The sequence below is a fragment of the Microtus oregoni genome, unplaced genomic scaffold (genome assembly GCF_018167655.1).
Source record: "Microtus oregoni isolate MIOR12 unplaced genomic scaffold, Mior012 000015F_ref0000493, whole genome shotgun sequence".
NCBI classification, from domain to species: Eukaryota; Metazoa; Chordata; class Mammalia; order Rodentia; family Cricetidae; genus Microtus; species Microtus oregoni.
In genome coordinates, this window is record NW_024543074.1 from 23,514,419 (window position 1) to 23,530,078 (window position 15,660).

Genomic DNA, 15,660 nt, shown 5'->3' on the forward strand with positions numbered 1-15,660 from the left:
CCTGTGATCGTCTGAGGTCGTTATTTCTTATGGCATGATTTGTGCCACCTGTTTTTCAGGCGCCCACTACCTGTCCCATTACCTACTATTTTCCCTCTACTCTCAACTCGTTCTGTTGTGGTCCAGACTAGCTTGCTTGCTATTGCTTGAACCTGCTCAGTGCGCGCACATTCACATCCTTTCCTGGTGATCTTTGTCATTTGACTTTTTTGTTCCAATTTTTATTATTTGAGCTGCTGAAATAACCACTTTTTTTTTTTTTGAGAGTCTCACTATATTGCCCTTGCTGGCCTAGAACTCTCTACATAGGCCAGTCTATCGGCTTCAGCCTCCAGAGTGCAGGACTAATGTTACTGAGTGCTCCGTGGCAACCGATAATATTTACTGAACAAGTGATCAGGTGGTGCTCAGCCCCAATGGATACCTTTACAATCCAACTCTAGCAGCAAAGGTTCAGAAAACGTGGAGAAAAAGGAGGGTGGAAAAATGCTCTTAGAGCCACACAAAGTCTGCTCTGAGACTGTGTCTCCTAGAAATGCCAGGGAAGCTACACCTATAAAGACTCAGCCACATGGCTGCCTAAACAAGACCTGAATAAGGATGACACCAATATAAAGGTTAACCTGAAAGGGGAAAAACTTCTCACAGGGGTTCAACGTTAGACAAAGAACTACACGCAACTGAAGAACGTTGAGAGTGGGAGACATAGTCTTCTCCAGGGAAGCCAGCCCCCATTGGCCATGCAATACCACATGATCAGTCCTGAACTCAGACACATACAGGTAACATTATATGGAATGGACAGGCTGTATTTATATATTTAGAAACACACAGAGACACACACTGCAACTTAAAAAAAAAAGAGGCCGTAAATTTGAGAGAGAACAAGAGCAAGATGGGGAGGGTTACATGGGAAGGTTGGAAGGAGGAAATGATGTAATTGTATTTTAATTTCAGAAAATAAAAAATTAAAAATAATATTCATTGAATAGCCGAAACTTGGGAAAGTCTACTGCTTTCTACATATGCATGCTTACTAGGTTGTGACATATCATGTCTAGCTTATCGATGAATGTAGTCCACAGAATTTGAAAATTACTGGGGCTAGACTATATGATTTCTAGGATTCTTTCCCAACTATAGCATTTAACGAATTCTCTGGGCAGCTACATGATCTGCAGCACATATCCTTTGAGGGACAAGAAGGTTTATGGCCTTAGGACGACAGCAAGACACTAAATTACTGAAATATAACACATACCAAAAAAGGAAAATAATTATCTCTACACATTCTATAATCACAGACTGGGAAATGTGAAAACAGACAAGAACTGCTCAACGCCCCATAGTATAAAAACATAAAACTACTCTTTTCATCAGAAGATAAAACTTCAGATCTAATGACAAGAACGTTTTCCAGATTAAAATTTCCCTCAAGTTTCCATTTGCTTACTGCAGAAGGGAAGCGGAACGCAGAAAGATGTCATTCAGTGTCTCTGCTGTAGAAATTGTGTCCTGCACAGACTTGGGGAGTAAAGCCCACTTGTCAAGCAGGTAGGATATCCATTTGTCCACAGGCAGATCCATGCTACCTTCACACTGCAAAGTTAGAGAACAAGGATTCAGCTTCCTATAAATGCACAATTCTAGAAAGTCAAGAAGCAACAAAATCAATTCTTCAGGTCTTTTTCTATAGCTGTTGATATGTGGAAGGAGATATAATCGGTGGTACCAAGTCACTGGACATCCTGTCATTCAGAAATGGTCTTTGGAAGACTGTTCGAGAAACTATGATAGATAGTGGTTATATAAACATGGCATTTGATTCATATTCCAGTCCTTCTAGACCCCTGTTTATCCTAGATGTCCAAGGCCTTCACCCCCAGCAACTATGAAGTTAAAATTTTAATTTCTAAGGTGCTTCAGTTTTCTGTTTCAATCTCCAGATCTTTCCTTCAGTTCATAGGCTCAGATATTTGTTGCTGCTTTTCTTGCTTTTTGAGGAGTATTGTAGCCCTGACTGGCTTCGAACTCGCAGAAATCTGTCTGCTTCTACTTCCTGAGCGCCACCACGCCAGGACCCCAAATTTTTAATTTTTGAGGGTCTCAGGTAGTCTAGTCTGACTTCGAATTTACTAAGTTGTTAAGGATGACCTTGAACTTTTGCTGCCTCCACGCCTCAAAGGCTGGGATTACAGACCACACACCAGGCTCTCCAGTACTTTGGCCATTCGTGCTTTTAGGAACACCACTACCCTCGCTCGGAATCCACCTGACAAATTCCCACACATATTTGACTCAGTTTAAACGGCATCTCCTCTCGAAAGCCTCATCTATCCCCGCTCCTCCCCCTACTCTAGGGCTTCACCACCCGTGTGGCCCAAATCGCGTCTCCGGTGAGGTTGGGCACAACTCCCAGGTCGGGCGACGCTCTTCTGAGGGCAGAGACTGAGCCTGATTTACCTTGTTTATCCCACAGTGTCAAGCTCTGGGCCTGGCGCGGGCGCCGGGCACGCACTGCGTGCATGAAGGACTCAGATTACTGCTTTGACTATATTTAGCAGCAGAGTTACCAGGGAACACCTCCGATTATCCCCTGGGCTGCCATTCTGTCCATCCGCCAAACGGGCGGGCAAACTTCCGACAGCTGGCAAGGTACCAACTCAGCGGCACCAAGCAGACACCGCCGTACGGAAGTGCAGAGCCCCGCCCTCAGTCCCCTCCATCCCGCCACTAGGCCTCGAACCCGGCCTCACATGGGTCACGTGCTCCGCTCGCCGCGCGGTGGCCAATGCGGTGGCTGCCGGCGCCTAGGTCCGCCCCTCGCACCGCGCGTACGTCGGGGGCGGGAGCTGCTCTGGCCAATCGGTGAGCAGCCCGCGGGACCCTCGGCAGTGAGGCTCGGGCGGTGCTGGAGCGCGAGCGCGGGAGTTAGCGGTGCAGTCATGGCGGGACACCTGAGCGAGGGGGCCATTGCGGTAAGAAGCGGGGCCGATAGCTCTGGTAGAACGAGCCTGGAGCGGTGCAAAGCAGATGGGGAGGGAGCCGCTGTTGAACCGGAGAGCAGCAGGGAGGAGATTGCGTGACCACGGGGGAAGCCTCCCGGGGTCTCAGTGGTTCTCACCCCCATCCCCTCGAGGCATGCCGGTCCCCGCAAACAAGCTCACGTTCCTTCTACCTAAGAAAATAAGACAAATAAACATATACCTATTTACCTTCTGCGGCCTGTCTTTCCTCCCTTTCCCCATCGCCTCCAAACTTTTCTAGAAGTTGTTTTCGGCGGTTTGATTTTTTTTCTTTTTCTTTTTTTACCTCTTCTTAACGCTTTACTCCTATTAGACTTTTCTCTGTTCACGAGAGAAAACGTTGACCGAAGTCATCATGTAGCCAAGTCCGGAAGACGTTTTTTAGTTTTCAGCTGATCTTATTGTTTGGGCTTGTTGGCCAAAACTTGTTTCTGCACATTAGTCTCTTGCTAAGGTTCTGTGTTGTCTGCTCTTTCCTTGTCTTATTTGCAAGCCCCTCTGTATATTTTTCTTGACTCGAGGCCCTCATCTGCATGTCAATTGCGCATTAATTCTTGCTGAGCTACCTTCTGTCTTAAGGACCGTCTCTGCCCGCTACCCTCAAAGTTATGTCTGAATTTAGAAAGAATTACTTGTGTGTGTCTGTGTAGATAGGTATAGATACCTTGACGTGGGGATAGCCTTGGAAGCCAGAGAACAATTTCGTGAAGTTGTTGGAAGTTGTTGGTTCTCTCACGCAAATTCTCTGAGTTCTGGGGATTGAACTCAGGTATCCAGGCTTGCACAACAGGCACCCACAGAGCCATTTTGCTGGCCCTGAGTCTGAATTTCTGGATGTCTCTGTCCCAATGAATTACACCATTATCCTTTAATTTAAACTAGTTAGGAATCCTCCTTCCCACGTTATGCCTGGTCCGTCACCAATTGAAGTATTATTATTATCATTTTTTTAATTTATTTTTTATTTTTTTTGGATTTTCGAGACAGGGTTTCTCCGTAGCTTTTGGTTCCTGTCCTGGAACTAGCTCTTGCAGACCAGGCTGGCCTCGAACTCACAGAGATCCGCCTGCCTCTGCCTCCCGAGTGCTGGGATTAAAGGCGTGAGCCACCACCGCCCGGCTCAATTGACATATTATTTTAACTCCACACAGATCTCTGAGTCATCTGCTTTCCATCCACACTGGAACAACCATTTGTCGTCTGAACTGGTCACTTCCAGTCAACACACTCTGTCCCCACAGTCTCTGCTTACTGTCCCCTTGCCAGACCTTGTCTGTCTTTCTGTCTTTTTTAAAATAAATTCTTGCCCTAGAGGCCATTGCTATTTCTTTTGCTAACAGAATGTTCCAGTTCAGCTCAGTTGTTCCTGAGTTGGTTGGCAAAGAAACTGGACTGAATTCATTTATTTTGAAATTTGTAAATTTTTTTGTTCTGTTATTATAGTATGACTTTGGGCGCCATTCTGAACGCTTTCCCTAGTCTGAAGAATGAGGGTAATGTTGAGTACCCATTGCACAGGGCTGGTGGGAGGACAGTTTCTGGGTTTGTGTGTCGTGCCTGCTGATGCAGTAGTCACCACAGATGTAAAGGCACGTTTATTTGACTAATATTAGTTACTTTGTGTTTCCTACCCTAGGCTGTAGAGACTGTGAGGCCTGCAGCCACTTTCCATTTCCCTTCCTTCAAGTTTTAGGTGCCTAATAAGTGTTTGCTGGTTGTATGAACAGTGAAACAGTAGAAAGAAAGGGACAAAGGTGGGAGGGCAGGAAAGAACCAGCTTAGAAGAAAATAAGAAGGGGAAAAGCAGTTGTCAGAATCAAAGGAATATTTGACTACCTTAGGCATGTATTACTGTTGAAGCTAGGGTCCTGATCAACATTATGGCTGCCACCTTGTATCCTTAAGACAAATTACAAATGATACTTTAATTTTTTGTTTGGTTTTTCAAGGCAGGGTTTCTCTGTTGCTTTGGAGCCTGTCTTGGAACTCTCTCTTTAGACCAGGCTGGCCTTGAACTCACAGAGATCACTGCTTCCGCCTCTGGAGTGCTGGGAGTGTTGGACCTTGATGGGCTCTGTAGTGTATCAAGGTGTTGATGGTGATGGAGTGTGCAGGCCCCTGGTTACCTGGTTACTAGCTAACAGAAGTGTCATTTTAGCACAAAAGCTTCCAGCCCCATTGGATAAGCAAATAGCAGAAAATGCAGCTATTGGGGGCAGAAGTTATAAAATGAGGTTATGCTTGGAACTATTGTGATAAATAGGATAAGTACAAAACTATTTACTTACTGTCCTCAAGAGTGGAGATCAAACCCAGGACCTCAGTCGTGTGTACTAGGCAAGCACTCTACTGCTAAACTATACCTCTGGCCAGCCCTTTGTGTATATATTTACATAATTCAGTTATAGGGAAAAAAGACAAGGAAATTAATATTTTTATGATTTCCAATATCAGTTCTTATTTTTCTTATCAATGTCACATTTTACAGCCAAAGGAGTTAAAATGCAAAGAGGTATAAACTGCTCATTTCCTTGACTTACATTTTGTTGCTTTGTGATTTTTTTTTATTAGTAATGTAATTTGAAAATTTTAATGTACTTTTTAAAAAAGATTTGTTTATGTATTTTATATATATATATATATATATATGGATGTTTTGTCTACATGGACATCTGCATACCAAAGGCATCAGATTGCTTTATTATAGACAGTTGTGAGTCACCATTGGAGTACTAGAAGTTGAAGTCAGAACCTATGGGAAGAGCAGCCAGTGCTCTTAACCCCTGAGCCATCTCTCCAGCCCCAATTTAAGGTACTTTTAAGTGTATGTGTTATGATATGTCTCAGAGAAAATTTTTCCTTTGAGTGTTTATAATACATTTTAAATTAAGAACAATAAAGTAATAATCTGCATGTGAATTTAAAGTTAAACAGAATAGAAAGGTGCTTAATGAAATCATTGCCCTTTGCTTCACCTTGCCCATGGCTTTTTTGGTGTATTTTTTTTTTCCAAGACAGGGTTTCTCTGTGTTGCCCTGGCTGTCCTGGAACTCGCTCTGTAGGCCATGCTGGCTTCAAACTCCTGGCCTCACCTGCCTCTGCTTTCCAAGTGCTGGGATTAAAGACAGGTGTCACCACTGCCTGGCGGATTTGGTGTTTTGTTTGTTTTTTGTTTATTTTTTGACCCAGTGTTTTTGAAACAGGGTCTGGCCTTGGAGTCTAAGGCCTCTACCTCTCTTAGCTCAGGCTGGCTTCCACCTGTGGTAGTCCTCCTACCTCTGCCTCTCGAGTGGTGGGATTACAAATGTAAACTATCACACCCAAGCCAGAAGAAATAACTTTTCAAAGAAAAAGTTGTCCATGGGGGACCTGCAAGATGGCTCAGTGGGTAAAGCACCAAGTTTGGTGAGATCAGGGTTTGATCCCCAGCACCTACATGGTGGAAAGAGAAGGGACTGACTCCTGCAAGTTGTCCTCTGAGCTACACACACACACAAAATACAACACACACACAATGACTAAAGATTTAAAAACAGGGGGCTGGAGAGATGGCTCAGTGGTTAAGAGCATTGCCTGCTCTTCCAAAGGTCCTGAGTTCAATTCCCGGCAACCACATGGTGGCTCACAACCATCTGTAGGGAGGTCTGGCGCCCTCTTCTGGCCTTCAGGCATACAGACAGAATATTGTATACATAATAAATAAATAAATATTTAAAAAAAAAAAAAAAAAAAAAAAAAAAGATTTAAAAACAACAATAGTCATATAGCTGTAAACCAAGTTAGGCAGAGGTTGGAAGTTCAAGGCCAGTTTAGGCTGCAAGATCCTATCTCAAAGTATGAAGAAAAAAAAGGTCCAGAGATGGTAGAGTGCTTGCCTACTTTATATAAAGCCCTAGGTTTAATCCCAGCACTGTACAAAACTTGTAATGTGGTGGTTGGTCTGTCAGCAATCTCAGCACTTGAGAGGTAGAGGTAGGAGGATTAGTACTTATCCACATAGTTCAGTGCCAACCTGGTCTGTGTGAGACCCTCCCAAAAAAGTACAGGGGCAGTGGGGGAATTGTAGTTTCAGTTTTGCTTTGGTTCTTTTTTGAGAAACAGTCTCATTATACTCTACAGATTGGCTTTGAACTCCTGGCCTCAGCCGTTTCCTGTTTCCTTCCGCCTGCCAAGTAGATGGAACTGTAGGCCTGTGCCCAACTTTATTTTTATTTTTTGGCTATTGTAAATGAAGATACTTTGAACATTTATGTACAGATCTTTATAATATAAATATTTTAATATATCACATAAATTATTCATAATATATACATAAATTATGTAATATGTATTAAATTCCTTGTATTTGTAAAATAATCCAGATATTTACAGATAAATACCTGAGAGTGCAACGGCTAGGTCATATGGTAACTGAATGCTTAATTTGATAGAAGTCTCCAGCTTCTCCAGCATGTTTATGGAGATTCTTGTTGCCAGTACTGTCGATCTCTGTTTGGCTATCCAGATGAATGTGTGCGTGGAATGCTGGCTCACTGTCATCTGTATTCCTTGATTAGGAATGACATTGAACATCCTTTGGTGTCTTTATCGTCCATTTGTATAGCTTGTGAAGTGTCCACATTTTCTGTTGTCTTGAATTTGGTTTTATGTAGCCTGTGGTAGTATGTGACTGTTTGCCCCAGTTCAGGAGAAGCTGAGGGATCAGGCTAGCATAAGCTATAGAACAAGAGCAGATCCTGAAAGATTAATGAATTGGAAGTATTTATGTTTGTCTTTTATTAAATATAAATATCACAACTATTTTTCTCAGACTGTGTTGCCTTTTCATTTAAGGTTTTAAGGGTCAGACACAGAGCTCCATGCTAGACAAGAACTCATCTACTAAGCTACACCCCCAAGTTGCCTTTCCATTTTTTAAAGCCTTTATGTATGTGAGTGTGTACCCATGTACCACTGAACATGGGTAGAGGTCAGAGGACCACCTAACATGAATTGCTTCTCTCCTACCAAATTGGACCTAGGGTTTGAATTCAGGTCACCTGGCTTGGCAGCAAGTGCCTTTACCCCCAAAGCCATCTCATTGGCTTCGTCTTTTAATGATCCCGCTCCCTCCTTCCCCCTTTCTGAGGAAGTGTCTCACTGTGTAACTGGATGACCTCAAGCTCACAGAGATCTGTCTGTCTCTGCCTTGTGACTGCTGAGATTGGAGGTGTGCAGGATGGTGGCAGGAGAGATGGCTTAGTTCGTAGCACTGGCTGTTCTTCCAGAGGACCCAGGTTTAATTCTTAGCACACAAGTAGCTGCTCACAACAGACTGTAACTCTGGTTTTCCTTTTCTGAATTGCACTTTCGTATTCTAAATTTTTACTTATCTCTAGGTTACAAATCTTTTATCTCATATTTTTCTCCTAAATTTCTAAAATTTTAGATTTGCTTTTAAACCAGTGACATTTCAGGTTAACTTGGTTAATTAACTAGTTAATTATTTTGTGTGTGCGTGTGTATGCAGATCCATGTGTATAGGTGTGTAGACCCGAATTCAACTTTGGGTGTTGTTTGAGACAGGGTCTCTCACAGTGACCTGCAGTTTGCCGAGTATATTAGGCTGGTTGACAGGCCAGTGAGCCCCAGGTTTCTGCCTGTATTTACCTCACTAGCACTGGAATTACAAGCATCTGCCGCCACATGGAACATTTTAAAACATAGGTTCTGGGTCTCAAACTCAGGTCACCAGGCATTGTCAAGCATACAGCCCGGTCTTGGGTTTACTTTTGTGTATGTGGTTTGTTGACACCACCAATTTTGTTCCTTTGAGGTACTTTTGCGTTTGACAATATCCATTGAGTATGTAGGACCTGGTCTTGAACTCATGATCTTCTTGCCTCCGTCTCCTGGGTCTTGAGATTTACAGGCATGGCCTGGAGGAATGGCTCAGCCATTAAAGGCTAGGCTCACAACCAAAAATATAGGAGATTTACAGGCATGTGCGACCACGCTCTGCTGTGCGTTTCTGTTAGCATGCATTAGTCATGTGGAAAACATTGGCTCATTACACTTAACAGATCTTCCACGTTTGATACGTTTTATTTGATCAAAAATTCATATTCCTGCTGAGTGTGGTGGCACTCACCTGTAATTCCAGCACTGGAGGCCGAGACAGGAAGGTCTCAGGATCAACTAGAGATACATAGCAAAGGTGGTCCCCCATTCCCTATTATGTACTATCACCACTGATTTCATGGGAAGAGTCTTAAGTATTGGGCGCTAGAAGTCTTCTGCAGGGACTTAGCAGACTTGGGCTCCATGAGACCCTATCTTTAAACCAGTAAGCAAGTTTTAAAAACAAACAAATAGGGCTGGAGAGATAGCTCAGCGGTTAAGAGCATTGCCTGCTCTTCCAAAGGTCCTGAGTTCAATTCCCGGCAACCACATGGTGGCTCACAACCATCTGTAATGAGGTCTGGTGCCCTCTTCTGGCCTGCAGGCATACATGCATACAGAATCTTGTATACATAATAAATAAATATTTTTTAGAAAAACAAACAAATAATAAAGCTTAAGGTAGATAATGTAAGTGTTCAAACATTCCAGTTTCCCCAAGAAAACAGCACTACTTTTGAAACACATATTAATGTACTTTTCTTTCAAAAGTGACACTTTCATGATTTGTCCAATGATAAAACTTTTCTACTTGTTACCTCTGACAGGTTCTCTTAAATTTAGTTTGGCTTTCTCTTATTGTTAGTGTGACATGTTTGTACACATGACAGAGCACATGGAGGTCAGAAGACAACTTTCAAGAGTTTGTTGTTTCCTTCCCAGTTCCTGGGTTCAAGCTCTGGTTCTCAGACATGTGCAGGTGCACTTTTGCCCACCGAGCCATCATGATGGTCCTGGCGGGGCAAGCTCTTATGATGATAGTATCTCTAGTTTATTCTAAATAGCTAACTGTCCAAAATTAATAAATAAAATCTTTAAGTTGTTTTTCAACTTTTTCATAAGAATCTGTTTTTTTCTTTTTCAGACCATAATGCAAAAGGGAGATACATCCATAAAGCCTGTCCTTCAAGTCATTGTAAGTACCTGCATGTGTTTGAAGCAGGGCAAAAATGTTTCGGCTCTAATATGTAATTAGAAATTGCATTTGATGAAAGACATACAGTTTTGTCTACTTCCCAGAACACACACTCTCTTACCCGCACATGTACACGCACATATACACACACATGCACTTTCTCTGCTCCATTCCCAGAATCCACTTACACTCATTCTCTCTCATACACACACCCCACACACAAATAGATACTAACATTTTTTGATGAGCTTTACCACTTAAATTTCTTTTAATTAATTGAACCATCATTTAAGATTCTAAAATGTAATGTGGATTTCAGATATCAGAAGAGAGACTCCAGGATCATTCCTTCGGCTTTTTTAAAAATTGTTTATTGGTTTTTCAAGACAGGGTTTCTCTGTGTAAAGTGCTGACTATCCTAGAACTTGCTTTGTAGACCAGGCTGTCCTCGAACTCATTGAGCTCCCAACTTTTTCTGCCTCCCGAGTACTGGGATTAAATGTATGTGCCACCACCGCCCGGCCTAACTTATTTATTTTTATTTCATGTGCATTTGTGTTTTTACTTTCATGTATGCCCATATGAAGGTATCAGATTCCCTGGAACTGGAGTTACAGGATGTAGCAGAATTAATAAAAACCCAGAGACATATATTGGGGTTCAACTTGAAGACCAGAAAAGCAAAGCAGCCTGCCACTGGCTCTTAGCTCTACTTCAATCCGAAAATGGCAATTCTGCCTCCAGGAATCCTCTCCTGTTTTATATTCCTCTCTAGTGCTGGGATTTAACTACATCACATAGCTGTGAGCTGCTCTGTGGGTGTGGGGAATTGAACTCCGGTCCTCTGGAAGGGCAGCCAGTGCCCTTAACCACTGAGCCATCTCTCTAGCCCCATTTTGTGCAGATTTTGAAACAGGTGAAGATAGTCACCCCTCCTGGGCTCTGTTTGCTTAGTCAGCTTCCTTCAGAAGCTGCCCCTGCCCCCTTCAGGCCAGGACAGTGTCTGCTCTGCCCCAGTCATTCTTTCCACATGGTGCTAGGTGCTATCCTATCTGCTTCTGTCTACACTAGCTGTGAGTTGCTTTAGGGAAATTGTTTTCTTTCCATTTTTAATTTTACTTTGCATTTTCTGCATGTTCCCTAAACAGTTCCTTGCATGTGTTAGGTGCCATTTTATACATAATTTTGAGATACAGGAGAGAGAACACACAATTATTGATACCTCGGTTTTATTTTGTTTTTAATAATGTTAGTGGAGAGAGTTTGGTGGGAAAAACCATCAATCCAATTTTCTTTCATTTGTGTTTAGGTGTCAGGAGGATGGGCAAGCAGTTCGTCTTGTTTTAACGGCAGGTCCTTTCTTCTGCCACTTAGGTTTACTTACCCTTAGGGATTAGGCTGACAGCCTGGTTAATGAATCAGCTTTTCTATCAACTTTTCTAGAACATCCGTCCCATTACTACAGGGAATAGTCCACCCCGGTATCGACTGCTTATGAGTGATGGATTGAACACGCTCTCCTGTGAGTACGATGAGTAAATCTAGGCTCTGGGAATACTTGAATAGCAGCAGCACACTGTGCCCTTTGATTGCGGTGTTTTGAGCACCTGAAGTCCACGTTGGTGCTGGCAGAGAGCCGGTCTGACAGTAGACTGGATGAAGGGGAAAGCTGCCATTCAGATTAATTAATTTTCTCTAACTGGTGTTGTGTGTTTTCTTTGATTAATTTCCCTGAGGATAGTATTGACATTTTGTGAGTGTGATGGGTGAGCCATCCTGTACTTACTTTTTCAGGAGTTTTATTTCTATCTTAGAAGCTGTAAAAAGAAGATTGGGAGCGGGGATGGCTTCTAGAATATTTGCCTGTTGTCTCTAGTCACGGCATTAAAGACCTAGAAAAGATCGCCTTCATTTTCCCCAAGAAACTGGAATGACAGTAAAAATGATCTGGTGTCATCGAGAAATAGATAACATATAGGACCAGCCAGTGATTTTAACACGGGGTAGAGCTACACTTCATGCAGGCTGAGGGGTTTTAAAGAGCTGTGTGTAATGATTTTCCCCGTGATCAGTTCTCAGATTAAGACTGGGGGCTGAAGTTCTCTCTTTGCTTTGCAGCATTCATGTTGGCCACACAGCTGAACCCTCTTGTCGAGGAGGGGCAGCTGGCCAGCAACTGTATCTGCCAGGTCAACCGATTCATCGTTAACACCCTGAAAGACGGAAGGTATGTGCTTTGTTTTCCACTTGTTCCACTGTAGCTCGGGAACTGACTTTTGGACAGGGAAGGGGCCAAGTGCTAAAGTTCAGGGAGGTGTTTTAACAAGGCAGCGAAGAGCTTCAGCTGAACTCGGTGACTCAACTGTGGCATCAAGGGAGAAATGGCAGAAGAAACAAACTGGAAATCCCAGAAGAAAGAGTAGAATGCACAATTCTACTTATTTCTGGATTCTTCAGCATTATTGTTAATATTGTTGAATCAACGAAAGAAACATTTAATTATGCAGTCTGGTTCCTTTTTTGTGATCTTGAGTCTTTTGTAGTCGGTGTGTTGAGCCAGTGTAGAATTTGGCTGAGTACTTGCAGGATGCTACATGCTAGAAATGTGGCACGAGCAGAACTGTCACTCCCTCACTAAAACAATGACGTAATTTAAAAACAACTATTTTAGGGAGAGGTTGCTGTACTTTTTTCTCATTTTTATTTTCAATGATGGGCTGCAACCAAAACACATGGAAATCAAATATCAGCATTCCAGTGTTGATGAAATTATGTCAATATATGTTATATTACATGTATGTGTGTGTAATTTAAGACTTATTTATTTTATGTATGTGGGTCTTTTGTCTACATGTATACCTGCACACTAGAAGAAGGTACTGGATCCCATGGGACTACAATTAGACAGTTGTGAGCTGCCATGTGGGTGCTGGTACTGAACCAGGATCCTCTGGAAGAGCAGCTAGTGCTCTTAACTGCTGAGCCATCTCTCCAGCTTCATTCTCTGTATTTTTTTTTTTTTTTTTTTTTTTTTTTTTTTGGTTTTTCGAGACAGGGTTTCTCTGTGGTTTTGGAGCCTGTCCTGGAACTAGCTCTTGTAGACCAGGCTGGTCTCGAACTCACAGAGATCCGCCTGCCTCTGCCTCCCGAGTGCTGGGATTAAAGGCGTGCGCCACCACCGCCCGGCTCATTCTCTGTATATTTTGAAACACTTTTTTTCAGTTCATATTAACTGGCTATATGTATTCTAATTTTAACATTTATCCTTTCTGTTGTCGATTTTGGATATCTTTTAAAAATTCAATTTAAGATTTGATTGGTAAGTTTATACATGGTGTTAATTTTAAAAAAATCTTTTTCTGTTTGTCTATCTTTGACACAAGGTTTCGCTGTTTAGCCTTGTCTAGCTTATATAGACCAGGTTGGCCTCTAACTCACAGAAATCTTGTCTGTTTCTGCCTCCTGAGTGCTGGGATTAAAGGCTTGGTTGTGAAACAGCCTTGTGGATGTTGGTTTCTCTGCAAGAACAGCAAGTACTCTTAACCATGAAACATCCCTACTCCTGCATCTTTTGAGTATGCTACTGTATGTGTATTACTGTGGTTTTGCTTTGCTTTTTTTTTTTGTCTCTGTCGTAAACTGATAGTCTCTTGTTTATATGGTGATTCTTAACTTTTAAAATTTGTATTTGAATCGACAGATATTTCAAAATAGATCAATTTATTACTACCCTCCCAAAATAAAGCAGGTCTCTCTTGTAGACCAGCTTGGCCTCAAACTCCATCTGCCTCTGCCTCTGCCTCCTAGTGCTGGGATTTAAGGCGTGCGCCACCCCCTGTCCCCCAGCATAAAGTGATCTCTGTTGTGTTTTTTGTTTTGTTTTTACAGAGCTGAGCATAGCTAGAAAGGACCCCATGCCTCTAGGCACTCAGATCCTAGCCCTGACCTCATTCTTTATGGTCATTATTTATTCTGGTTCCTGTAGATTGATTCTAGTTTACCGTGTCTTGTTGTTTATCTGTTTTTTTTTCTCTGTCCCTCCCTTTTCTTCTTTTCTTTCCAGAACTATGTGGTCCGGTCCATAACTCACAGAGATCTGCTTGCTTCTGTCTCCTGAGCACTAAGTAAAGTCATGTGCTCATACACTTGGCAGTTTCCATTTTTTTAAAGTTTTTTACAAACGTCTTTTAGCAGTTCTTACAGGGAAATTTTGTGGATGTTAAAACTCTCATCTTTAGTGGGCTGGAGAGATAACAACACCCCATTGATAAATTGCTTGGTAGGCAAGCGTGAGAATCTGAGTTTTTTTCTAAGAAATCAGGTCCAGTGGCGCAAGTTCCAGGGGGTTGGGGGGTGGGAAGAGGAGGTAGTTGGGTCCCTGGTTGGGGAGGGCAGGCAAAGGAGGTAAGTGAGTCATTGGTGTTCCCCTCCTTGCCAGCCTAGTCTAACTGGGAAGTCCCAGGTCTTAGTGAGAGACTGTCTCAAAAAATAAGATCTGCTGGGCAGTGGTGGTGCCACACCTTTAATCCCAGCACTTGGGAGACAGAGGCAGGCGGATCTCAGTGAGTTCGAGGCCAGCTTGGTCTACAAAGCTAGTTCCAGGACAGTCAGGACTGTTGCACAGAGAAACCCTGTCTCAAAAAAAACCCAATACTTAAGTAGATAGATAGGTGGGTGGGCAGGCGGGCGGACGGACAGATGGACAGACAAAGGTGGGTGACTAATGAGGCCCGAGGCCCTTGTTCAGTCCCATGACCCTCATGGTAGCAGGAGAGAATGGTCTCTCTAGAAGCTGTCCTCTGAATGGTGTATATGCGTACGCACATGCACACAATAAATACCTAAGGTTTAAAAGGAAAAGGATTGGCATTGGGAATGTACCTCATTTGGTGGTATTTGCCTAGCGTTCACACTGCCCTGGGTTTGGTTGGTAACACCATCTAAACCAGGTCTAGAGGTGTATGCTTGTAATCCCAGTATCTGGGGTAATCATGAGGATCTGAATGAAAATTAAGGTCATCTTCATTTAAAGCAAATTCTAGACCAGCCTGGGCTACATGTTTCAAAACAAAGGAAAAATCGAGGTGAATGGTTCCTGAGTATTGATTGATACCTGAAGTTGACTTCTGGCCTCTACAGTTTCTTTTGTGAACTCAATGTGGCTTCTTGGTGTAGTGGAATACTGTGGTAGATACATATCCCCAGGAGGTATTTCACACGCCCTTCCGTTTGTACCAGCTGTTTCTTTTCTTTCTTTCTTCTTTTTTTTTAAGACAGGATTTCTCTGTGTAGTCTTCGCTGTTCTGGAACTCACTGTATAGACCAGGCTGGCCTTGAATTCATAGAAATTTACCCATCTCGCCTCTGCCTCCTGAGTGTTGGGATTAAAGGTGTGCGGCCCCCACCGCCCAGCTTGTTTCTTTCAATTTTGAGGCGGTCTCTTATCAACTGCCTTGACTGGCCTTTAATTTGCAGTGCTTTTACTGCTTCCACAGCAGTTGGGATTACAGATACGAACCATTACCCTTAGCTAACAGACCTTGTGTTACATAAAACTGG

General features: G+C 42.8%; 2 protein-coding genes across 4 annotated transcripts in view; one reads left to right on the forward strand and one right to left on the reverse strand.

Moving 5' to 3' along the window:
- Smyd4 (SET and MYND domain containing 4) overlaps window positions 1-2,715 on the reverse strand; it is a 55,654-nt gene extending 52,939 nt beyond the window's left edge. For 2 of the 3 annotated variants that reach the window (XM_041664764.1, XM_041664767.1), the window contains exons 1-2: window positions 2,464-2,715; window positions 1,454-1,599 (exon numbers count right to left, since the gene is read on the reverse strand). In XM_041664764.1, coding sequence (XP_041520698.1) covers window positions 1,454-1,587 — 134 coding nt within the window. In that variant the 5' untranslated portion in view covers window positions 1,588-1,599; window positions 2,464-2,715. Of the gene's footprint in view, window positions 1-1,453; window positions 1,600-2,463 lie in introns of those variants that run through there. The other variant, XM_041664766.1, reaches the window with a different exon arrangement.
- A 162-nt stretch (window positions 2,716-2,877) lies between these two features.
- Rpa1 (replication protein A1) overlaps window positions 2,878-15,660 on the forward strand; it is a 57,557-nt gene continuing 44,774 nt past the window's right edge. The window contains exons 1-4 of the mRNA XM_041665614.1: window positions 2,878-2,978; window positions 10,051-10,101; window positions 11,545-11,623; window positions 12,220-12,328. Coding sequence (XP_041521548.1) covers window positions 2,946-2,978; window positions 10,051-10,101; window positions 11,545-11,623; window positions 12,220-12,328 — 272 coding nt within the window. The 5' untranslated portion in view covers window positions 2,878-2,945. The remainder of the gene's footprint in view (window positions 2,979-10,050; window positions 10,102-11,544; window positions 11,624-12,219; window positions 12,329-15,660) is intronic.